General features: G+C 40.3%; 1 protein-coding gene across 2 annotated transcripts in view; it reads left to right on the forward strand.

Annotated features, from left to right (window-relative positions):
* Positions 1–5,989, forward strand: part of PLPPR1 (phospholipid phosphatase related 1) — a 130,052-nt gene extending 124,063 nt beyond the window's left edge. For both annotated transcript variants that reach the window (XM_038170960.2, XM_038170961.2), the window contains exons 6-8: positions 828–1,004; positions 2,555–2,686; positions 4,708–5,989. In XM_038170960.2, coding sequence (XP_038026888.1) covers positions 828–1,004; positions 2,555–2,686; positions 4,708–4,740 — 342 coding nt within the window. In that variant the 3' untranslated portion in view covers positions 4,741–5,989. The remainder of the gene's footprint in view (positions 1–827; positions 1,005–2,554; positions 2,687–4,707) is intronic.
* The last annotated feature ends 5,817 nt before the right edge of the window (positions 5,990–11,806 follow it).

The raw sequence follows: 11,806 nt of genomic DNA on the forward strand, positions 1-11,806 counted from the left end.
ACCTTGGGAATACTTACAGGCATCTATACTTGATGAAAAGTATTTTATTGTATTATTTTGTCATCAGACTTTGTTTGCTTGCTCTTCAGTATTTTTGACTCTGGAATTAAAAACTAATAGCTGTTAATTGTGACCCACATTGTTTTACTCTTTTTGTCAAAATGCATTTAAAATAAAATATGAACTGCCAAAAACATGTAAAGTTCATTAAACAGTATTATAAGCACCATGAAAATTCATGATTTAGAGTGACATTTTCATAATCAACTTTGTTTTGAAAGAAATCTTCCTTGTGTTCTGTATTTCATTTTACCTTGAAGAGAAGACATCTGTAGTGGTTTCTCTTAATGCCAACAATCTGTTTCTTAATCTGAACACTGCTTAGGAGGCTGGAGCAGCTGTAGTTCATATGGACGCTAGGTCCATATATATATATCATATGTATATTAGTTTCTGCAGGAGTAAAACACTTGACTCCCTTTTGCAAACATTTAGTCATTTACATTCAGTGTGTTTGCTGGCATATGAGCAAGCACTTGCACAAGTTAGGACATCAGTAAAACTGAGCCTATATATAGCAGCTCAGAAAGTCCAGTGTAAGTGCAATTGATTGGATACTTGGTACCCTGAAATGTCGCTTTCCAGTACCTGTTTTATTCACCTAAAAATGTTCTCTGAGTTACCTTAAACCTCTTCCTGCATTTCTCAATTTCTTTTTTTCATGAGCCGTGAATCACATCCTTGTTGACTTATGATACGTCTGGATAGCAAAAGATTAATTTCTGGCAGATCTCTTCATTTTTGGTTTGCCTTTTTTTTTTTTTCAGATGTACATCACAAGCACAATTAAAACAAAGAGTAGCAGGCTAGCCAAACCTGTGCTGTGTCTGGGTACCCTGTGTGCTGCCTTCCTCACTGGGCTAAACCGAGTTTCTGAGTATCGGAACCACTGTTCGGACGTGATTGCGGGCTTCATCTTGGGAAGTGCAGTAGCTTTGTTTCTGGTAAGCCTATCAGTCCTTCCCCATTCCTTTTAAAAGTAGATGTTAAAAAAAAAAAAAAAAGAATAAAAATTACTCCTCCCTTGTGTCCAGCTGCAGCTAATTAACCCAGTTGCTAAGAACTAATTCTAGCCCCATCTAATCGATGTACCATCAGAGAAAATCCTAATATGAAATCAGGTTGATATTAATTAATAATACTAGTATGATGACATTTTTGCTATCATTAGTATTTCAAGATTATTTTATTTTAATTACTGTACATACTCTTACTTGATCGGTCCTGGAAAAATGCTTTGAAGATGGTGTAGATTTTAATTAATGTCAAAAGAAGGAAATGCTTGAGACTTGTTCTCTGACATCACTGTATTGCAAAGCCCCACTGGCTGCCTGGTAGGGGACAAAAATGTAGAATACAGGGTGTTGCATGGAGCTCTAAGCAATGGTCCTCATTCTCCATTTTGTTTCAAGCCATAAAAGATGAGCAGGAGAAAGGAAGATCAGGATAAAATCTCTCCGATCCCCATGTTATCTTTAAATAAAAATTTGTCTCCAACCTGTAATATGAATCTCCATGGCTTTAATATGAGCAGTTTTTTCTGATTCCCACTGGGAAAGTCAATTTAAGAGTAGCCCACGTAATATGATAGGCAGTCACCCCATACATCTGGTCAGGACAGTCCACGTGCTTCCAGTACCTCTTTCTAGCAGCCTGCTCCCAACCACAACTTGGCCCTGCAACCCTTCTGCCACCAGCAAGTGGCAAAGGCTCCACGGCCAAGCAGAGGAAGGGGTCTCCCCAGAGCACAGAGGAGAGGACTGCTGTGAGATGCCTGCTCTCAGCACAAAACTCACCCAGGCTGCAGCCTGCTCCTTGCTCAGGTGTGAAGAGCAACAAAGAGGAAAAGCCAGTGAGGAACTGGCTGCAGGAATTGCTCTAACGGCTGATGTGTGAGCTCCTGCATGCCTTGTCTTCGCTTTGTACCCAGCCTCCAAGAAGGTATGTGCAGCATATGGTCATGCCAGCATCACCAGGTGGGTGCAGTGAGTCTGGTCATGCACGAGGAAAGGCCTTGTGGGATAAACTCTGCAAGAGTTGTGCTGGTAACATGAAGGAATGATGCTGAAGGATCTTGGTGGCATCCAGATGTGAGGTAGATTAAGCCATCAAATGAGCTCTTTTCATTGTTTGGAAATGTTAGTCAGAGTCTCAAGGGGATATTTGGCTGAGAACATGCGCAAAAGGATGGTCCATGTTTCTGGCATGCAAAAGCAAGCAGCGTAGGATGCTGTGCTGTATAAAACATAAGAAGGCTGGGGATGGTTCAGCCAGGAAAGATGAGCCGTTTTACTGAGATGGTCTGGCATACCCAGCTGTATCATTAAATGCCCTGTTGCCCAAGGCTGAGACAGGTGATGCCTTTAACCAAAACCCCAGCTGAAGTTCTTTGCAAAAATTGGCAGCTGAGAGACCCTGGTGGGAATTCCTTTGAGTTACTCCTGTGGACAGAACATGCTGACCTCATTTTTTTTTTTTCTTCTGCATTACACAGGGGATATGTGTTGTCCATAACTTTAAAGGCACTCATGGAGCTCCTTCTAAACCGAAGCCTGAAGACCCACGCGGAATGCCACTCATGGCTTTTCCAAGGGTGGAAAGTCCGCTGGAGACACTGAGTGCACAGGTGCTGTAAATTCACTCACCCATGCCATCACCAAAATACATTTTCTGTTATGACAGGCTAAAAACTAAAAACTAGTTGTATACGTAATTACATGGAGAGCTTGTTTCATTCCCAACATTAAACCCATTGAACAGAAGTGATACAAAGGGAAGATTTTTTTTTTTAATTTATCTTTTTAAACCAACAAATTCTGTAGATCTCATGCCCCTCTGCACTTCCAAAGCTAAGGAATTTCAGGTGTCCTGTGCAATAACAAATTTTTGCTTAGGAGAATAGATAATTGAGAAAAAAAGTGAAGATAATTCTTTGTAATTACACTTAAGAATGCTTTGAGGAGGTCTGAAACATTTGTTACCCTGAGGATAAACTATGCCGCCCAAAAAAATAATAGTAATTAGTTTTTTATTCTTATTACTGTTCAGTAATTGTTCTATAAGAAGAAATCATATAACTAACTACTCTCTAAGCCATCAGAGAAGATGCTAATAACATTCTCTGAAGTCTGCAAAAAAGTAAGCTACCATGGGCATCATCGTTGATCATGTTTCTGTTAAACTACTAATTTTGAATGGTTTGTGTTGGCACAACTGAACTGTACCCTAAGCAAATGCCACCTGCCAAGAATTTCTGGAAACCAGGAGGAATTGTCTGAAATGCCTTGGTGTAATTTGTTTTTCCTTTAAGTTATACTTCCTGTGTTGGGTGGCATTTCATTGCAATGTACTGGATGTGTGGCAGGGTTAATACTAAAACTTTTGTCACACCCTTTGGCAAGTTAACTGAAAATAGGCATTTAAAAAAACATGGAGAAGATGCTGTTTCTAACACCTGGAAATACCATGCTTAATTGAAGAGTCAGTTTTGATTGACTTTCACCAAAGATTTACTGGAAGATTTTTAAATGATCCTGCTTAACTGTGCACACTAACAGTTCTTAACATAACATTAACATCGCAGGTGGACTTACAGTCCAGAAACTAAGTCCTACTTATGCATTCACATTGCACTGTGTATGACAAAAGAGCTGAAGAGATACAAATATTTACACCCTGAGAATTTTTTTGTCTCGTCAGCTATTTATAGCTTCTGGACTGTGAGGTACAGGTGGGGACTAGGCCTTAACTGTTGATGTCCTCTATAATCAAGAAGATGATTTTGTCTGATTCAGGGTATCGGTTTCTAAATGGCCATACATGCAGGAGTAGATCAGGAAAAGAGTGATCCTACTGTTATAAATAAGTTATTATAAAAAAGTCCTTCAGAGTGGCTGCTAATTAGCGTTTCTTCAGATATAGGGGATGCACTGTCCTTCTTGTGCAGATTTATCCATCTGTTCCCACTCTTGTTTTACCTTGTACACACACACGCTGCAGGTGCAGCATGATCCAGGGATGACCCTGAGCTGCCACTGAAGTCTTCGCCTTTGGCTTCCAAGAATCAACACAGTTTCCATCCAAAGAGGACTTCTGTGTTGCAATATATCTGTGTCTGCCTGTGTTTTGGCATACTTCCCCACCCCACCCATGTATGAGTTTAAGCTCTGTATGTTGCCTAGTAGGCATGGAACATAGGAACTACAAACTACATGCACACATCACATGAAGCTGAACTATGTGAAGCTACATCATGGTATTTTTAGACTCTTGGTGACTGAGGACACACACTAGATGGCGTCAGTTGTGTGACTATGTAGTATTTTGAACCTATAGTGGCACATTTCTCTGGACAGAATCCAATCTGGTGTGAAAATCCCTAGTGAAAAAGTGGCACCTCCTTTTTCAAGCCTGGTAGTGAGGGTTCATAGCCCAGAAGCAGGGCTCAACTTCAGCCTTTCCTACCATGAGCTCAGAATAGACATCACATTTGCAGTCATTTCTTGCTTTTAAGGTGCTTTGTTAGTTGGGCAGCAGATTTACACCTTTGCATTTAGCAAAGGGTTTTTGCATCCATTTCACACACTAGTATATGTAAGTGACAAAATGTGTACAAATGTTCATGTGTTTACATTTTCCTCTTTGCAGAACCACTCTGCCTCTATGACTGAAGTAACCTGAGATGGACAACTGGCAACAGAAGCTATTTTTTATTACCCTCCAGTACAATACTTCAAGACACACAGTTACTAAATGTCAAACTGTGATGACCAGTATTATGTTATGTCTAGTTAGAGGCTAATGTTTTGTACATTTTTTGTATGAGGAAGTGATGTAGCTTGCCCTGATTTTTTGTCAGCTTTAATATTATTATGCCAGAATTTAAAAGCAAAATAGAAAAAGAAAAAAAAAAAAAAACTTTTCTTGTTTCAAGTGTGCACTGAGGAACTACATCTATGGAATTGTTGGTGTTGTTATGTGATATTTGTACACAGATTTTTTTCATTTTTGAATTTATATATCTTGAGGAAAAAAAAAAAATCACTTTTACCTTTTCTTACCATAAAAAGTGCTTCTACAAGTGGGTCAGATTCTGATCTTAGTAAGCTCAGCATAGATCTGAAGTTATTGCGTATATTTAATTCAGATGAAAATAATGGTGATCAGGAATCTAACCCAAATGAAAATGATACTATCAACAAGTAATAAGCATCGAGCCTTGATTCAGTGAGCTGCTTAAGCATCCCTTAGCATTATGAACTTCTGTTAGCCGTGCAGTTTCCAGACTAATTGGCAGAATTGGAAGTGTATCCTTAAGCATCTTACTGAATCAGAGCCTGATTGTTCTGGTGTGGGTGATTGTGCTAGTTATTGAAGAATAACTAAAATGACGTACTCAGTCTGCAATATAGACAGACTGGACGTGAAAATTTATAGTAGTAGCTGATAGCATGTGAGCTGACTATATCATGTCACTAGATCTCTGTTCCTCCCTGAGGCCCAGCTAAAGCTCCCAGTGAAACCTGGCTTCAGGAATTGACTATGGGGATATACAGCCATCACTGTGGAGCAGAGGCTGCGCTTTAAGTGTTTCATAACTTCATCATAGATTTGTGGGGTAACTGGTAACACTGGTGCAAAGGAAAAGTGACACCACTTCTTCGCCGAAGTGGCATAACCGGGCAGTCAGATTGGCATAACCAAGAAGCCAATTTTGCCCCAACATTGTAGTTTTCACCAAGGGGCTTTGGCAAATCAAAAATAAAAACAAACAAACAAAAAATACTAAAACTGACACAGTCTGTAATAGCAGTCTGCATATTTTGTAAATCCTGCCATACAGAATTTATATCAATACTGCTATTTTAAAATTCAGAAATGTTGTTCAAGGAATAAAAAGATAATGGGGGGTGGGAGGGCACATGGAGAGGAGAAAAAAAAAAAAAAAAAAAAAAAGAGCCCATATGCCATGGCTTGTACTGGGGCAAAGGCTTCATTACATGACTTTTCACTGTTTCTAGGCTTTTCCTGCATCTCATTCTTCTAGCATGGTGATAACTGCTGTGTGTCTCCTTTAAAGAATGGAGCTTCTGTCTGTACTTTTACTGGAATGTTTACCTCACATTTCCATTTTGGTTCTTCTTGGCTTTTTTTGTATATTTTTTCCAAAACAGATGAAAAAAAAAATCAAAAAAAAAAAAAAAGTGTAGCCTCGTCTCAGTTATTTGCCTGTGACACAAAGAAAATGTGGGATGTCTGTGTCTTGACATGCAGTGATTCTTCTAGGTTGGTATTGTAACTCTACTGATGTCTGGTTCAGTCTTAGGAATATAAAGATCAGACCTGGGCCATGCAGGCTTTCTGCAACCATGAGGAATCACTGATTGTGTGCTGGGTCACCCACTACAACCTTGATCCAAATTCCACTGAAACTGGGGGAAGACTGCTGCTGAATAAACTTGGCCTTGGAGCTGGTCCTTGTCCTGCTGCTTTAGGAAGATAATGACATTATGAAAGCTCATCAGCAATGAACACTCTGTTTAATATGTCCAAGCAGCAGCACCTAGTCCGTTCATACTGCAAGAGGCTACCAGTGGGATTAAACTCTAAAATAAAGAATATACTATATCTTTTATATTCTTTATATTCTGTAGCCTACTCTTTCTGTTCCATAGTCTCTTATACTCTTTAGCGTACTTTTCACAGCTGTAGTGCCCAGCAGTATGGGTCTCCTGAGTGTGCTGTTAGCATAGCATGCATCTTGCATTCTTGGTTAATGCATCAACAAAATTGGTAGTGACGTTATTCCCCACTGTTTAGCCTTTAGCACGATGGGATGGACAGTCTTCCTGAAGGTGGAAAATATGTTTTTGAGTTTCCTCCCCATTCTCAAGGATGAAGAAGTATTTGAATCAGGATTTTCCTCTTCCAGAAGGAGTGCTTTATCCTTACGGTTAACGTGCAGTGTGGTAAGAAGGTCCCTTCTCTCCACGGTGAAACAAACGAGCCCTGATGCGTAGAGATGCCTCCTCCTAGAGAAATCTGCAGGTAGATGCAGATTCATAGGCACACGCATGCTTATAGCTATGTTCTGGATGACTGAAGAGATGAAGCTGGGCCTGTCTTACATCAGATTTACAGTGCCTTCAGCCTTTTCCAGTTGACAGATGCCCCCCTGTATGGGCAGCTGAAACCTAACAGTGCATTTTATTTCTCCCTTCAGGAACAATGTATCCACCTCCTGGAATCTGTGACCCTGTGAAAAATCAGACTCTAAAAAGCCTTTGGATTTATTTTTTTTTTTCAGTTCCTGTTCTGATGCAGACTTATCTCAGTGTGCCATGAAGTTTATGCAGCTTCCATACAGGGACTCAACAGTGGCTTCTGCAGTCTACTGTAAAGACATATTACCTAAAATAAATACTGGCAGCAATGCCTGAACTGTCTGTTTGGGCAGAAGTGACCTTTCTGGAGAGTTCTCTGTCCCCCAGGCAGCTCTTCTCCTGTACCCACAACTGTTCAGGCTCCTCCTGGCATGTAAGTTGTGTCTCATGCAGGGCAAAGGCTCTGGATCATGACCTGATATCAGTAACAACCTTCCTCTGATTTGGTTGAGTACCTGTATGAAGGGGAAATTGGTACATTTCATCAAAACCAGTATAAATAAAGTGTTTGTCCTCCCCCAGTCTTGAATGGGCATGTCCAACAAAACTGCCCTCATTCAAAAGCCTCAGGTGCTGGTCAGCATCTTATGCTACAGACACCTCAGACCATATTTCACATGGATCCAAACAAGCCCCATCTCGTTTGCAACCTTGCATTTCTTGGTAAACACTTCATTATTCATAATTCATTATTTCTTCCAAGCTCACTTGAGACACAAACCCAAGGCTTAGGACAGATCCCAGAATGTTGAGCCAAAGCAAAGAGAATAATCACATGAAAGCTTTGAAGATCAATGATACGTGCTATGCAGTGATGGACTGCAATCATTACCATCCAATCAGGTCCCATTTGTTTTCCTCCATCTACTACCAACCTACAAAACACAAAACTGTTACAGAAGCTAGAAATGCAAACTTTAATACTCTAGGGCAAGGGCTGGACCTCAAGAGCTTGTACCAATTGTGCATAAGATAATATTCTAACTATTAAATAAAGTAAATTCATATTTGAATATTCCTAAGGAAGGAAGTCCTCAGATTTAATTCACCTGATGTAATGGCTTTTAATGTTGTCACTGAAGAATCATGAAAAGACTCTTCCTCTGGATAGTGATGGTTCCACTGTTTTGGAAAATAGGCTCTACATGTTGTGTATGTGAATCAGCTACCACTAGTTACACGATGCGCTCATAACTCGTAACAGTTGATCTGCTTTAATTTAGGAACTTTAGGAACTGACTGCCAGCTGGGTTACAGGGAAAGGTTTTCATTTGCAAGGAAATGTTTCCTGGGAGGAGGATGAAGGATTGACACTACTTACTCAAGTCAGTCACTGGCACTGTATTTAACATGTCACTGCATTTGACGTGGTGTCAGTATGTTTGACATCCCGTTGATGCTACTTTCACAGGTGAGCAGAGGGCCCCTGGAGCAGGTTACGCCAACCTGTGTTTTCAGAGCTGCCTATTACCTCTCTGTGATTTGGGTGGCCGCAGGCTAATGGTGTGTAGTGAGCAAGTGGCAGAGTCAAGTCCAGATGGATGTGCAAGGCACTCACAGTCACATCCTGTTTTATCAGCCAGTGGAGTAGTTTCTCTTCTGTAGGATTCTGTCAGCTTGTCTTTATGCTGCTACTGTAAGGCCAGCTATTTTCTAAGGGCGAAAGCTTGGTTTCAGGGTATGGAACAAGCACACTCCCTGCATAGCAGTGTAGCCTTTTATTTCCATCCCCTCAGGGCAGCAGCCGGTTCCACATGCTCCTCAGCGGCAGCAGCACTGTACTTACAGAAGGCACGGACTCAGTATCCCTTCTCCACCAGTCACAGAGCTGTGAGGAAGAGAGATTTAGGGATGAATGCAAGCATGACCACTGCAGAAATACACTTTGTGTCAGGTGAAACAGAGTGCAGAAAGGGACAAGAGTAACAGGAAATGCTTAAATAGAACGGAGTAAAACCTGTATTAAAAATAATAAAAATAAAATAACAGAATAAAAGAGCCTCATAGAATCAGGTAGCCAGCCTATTTACTAACATACCACAGTACTACAGAGAGATTGCAGCAGCTGAGTGAAGCTGTGCAGGATGGGGAGCATTTCCATAGGACAACTCTATGTTTTGCTCAGACTTCGCAGCAGGAATTAAGAAGGCAATACTGAATAAAGGCTTGAAAGGGCTTAGGATCTTCCAAAATACAGAACAGTTAAATAAATTGTGAAATCAACTACAGTTTATGTGAATTATTCATGGTTTAAAAAAAAAAGTTCAAGTTTGTTTCAGCGATGGAAGAGGACTCTGCTGCCAAAAGGAAGACGAGATACTGATGTATGTTGTGTTTAATAATGGGAGTTTATTGTGAATGCATTAAGCAGAACTAACACTAGTTTTACAAAAAATGACTTCTTACCATGAAATATAGCAGTAGTTGGGCAATTCAGTGACTGAAGCTTTTTAGAACAAAAAAAAAATCATTATCTCCGCGGGAGATGGCAAATAGTACAATTATTTGTACTAATAACTGTACACAGTTATTGTGAAACACCTTCGGTGTCTGAAATATGTTAGTCAACTTTTGCTAAAAGCATCAGCTTGGATTAGCTCAGCCAAGCAACATTTGGACCTAAAGCATACTTTCAGAAAGAAACTTCTGGTACCTCATTTTTTACCATGTTGTCTGCCTCAGTTTCCTGATGTTTTATAAATGTTTGTTGTTTCAGCCTTCCTGTAAAATACAAAACTACTACTATAAAGCCAGTAACTAGTTTACAATGGCTTGGCACAAAAAGGCAGCTGTATGTTTTCATTTTCTGGCTCTTCTTCCCCAGTGAACATAGTTTTTTGTTTTGTTTGTTTGCTCGTTTGTTTCAAAATGGGCTTATTTCCAGATCCTCCCTTAAAGTATTCAATTCAAATACCCGCATCCAATCATTTTTCTTCTTGTATTATTAGTCCTTGCAGCTTATTCCACACGTGTGCTGATAGAAGCATGAGACTTAGACCTCAGAGGATAAGCATGTATAAGGAGACATCAGTATATTTCCTTTGATGGAAAGACATAATTTCACTATAATTTCCAGTGCATTGCTCCCAGCAAGCCCGTGAAGCAGATGCGTGTTACATACCTTATCACATCCAAACCCATCAAGGTGGAAAAAAATAAAACGGCATGCAGAAGTGTCCCTCTGCCCAGAGATAGCAGTGCAATATGCTTCAGCTCACAAATATCTTAAACTTCCTTACCAGCTGAACCCCTCAGTTTTATCTCAAATGGATCTACAAGAACCAAACTCTACAAGAACCAAAACTCAGACCATGGACAATTTTATGGCACAGGCCATGATTCTTAGCCCGTATTTGCTTTTGGTGTGTCCATCTAAGCCCACAGCTAATTTCCAGTTTTGTGCTGCTCACCTGCTTCATTTTAATTATGTGGTACTTAAAAAACATTTAGAGATGTTATACACACCCACCTTATAATCTTTCTCTCAAGAGGTCCCTTCTCTCCTAACATGGGCCATACGCATACTTAAATTTATTAGAAAACATCCTTGTGTAGGGTATACATGCCACAGATTTTATGGCACAACTGGTGCTGAACTACCTCTCTGCACACAGATTTATCTATTCATATGTGTTTTTCCACAAGGTACAGGAAGGGAGTTAACAGAGAGCATTCTGCAGTGCCAATGGAAACACCCTGTCCCTTTTCACCATGCCATCAAGCATTTAGCATACTGAAACCATTCTGCAATTCCACTGGACTCAAAAGGACACAAGAACAGGTTATCTTAAATTTCTTCAGAGCTGCAAGAAGCAGTGCAAGAACTTTGCTGAATAAAGAAACTGAGCACCGTAAGACAAAAGCTGCAGCTTCTAAGGAGTTGGGGTTCAGAGAAGTGAACAGTATAATCCAGCACACTTCTCCTAATTTCACTGCTGTCTTCTCTGATTACAAGCCTGCACCATCAGAACCAAAGGAATTAAAACTAACATGAAGTAATAGTTATTGCAAGGATCAACAGAACCTAAAAATATGAAAATGCAGCCAGAGAATGCTACAAGCTGCCTTGATAGCAGCCACCTTACTAGGACTGTTAAAGAGTTCACCATTAATGAGCTCATAGATTTCAGAGTTCTGCTTGGTACTCACTATGGCTGTGTAGTAATTTGGAGTAGAAAATGTGGAGTTTTATTTGACTATGTCTGTGATGGGTTTTAGAAACATTTCTGACATGATTCTGAGTTTCAAAAGGGGGGAAAAATGCTAGCATACCTCCCCACACCTTCCCTACCAGTCTGCCAGACTTGGTGGCTGGGTTGAACACCACAGCAAAACACAGCAATACACACTTTGTAAAAACCCATTACTCAGTTCAGAGCCAAAGGCAAGACGTTTATGAGGCGCAGAGAAGAAATGCAGGAGCTGGTCCTCTCCATGTATGCCCAGTAGGCTCTGTAGCTGTTAGGCAGCAGGGCAGAGGCCATAAAGCAGGCATTTTTACCTTTACTGACCACACTGTGTCAATGTTTCATAAAGAACTTCCGCTCTTTTTTCAGTATATAACAAATAGAAACAATGAAATC

This window comes from Anas platyrhynchos, chromosome Z (assembly GCF_047663525.1).
Source record: "Anas platyrhynchos isolate ZD024472 breed Pekin duck chromosome Z, IASCAAS_PekinDuck_T2T, whole genome shotgun sequence".
In the NCBI taxonomy this organism is placed as follows: Eukaryota; Metazoa; Chordata; class Aves; order Anseriformes; family Anatidae; genus Anas; species Anas platyrhynchos.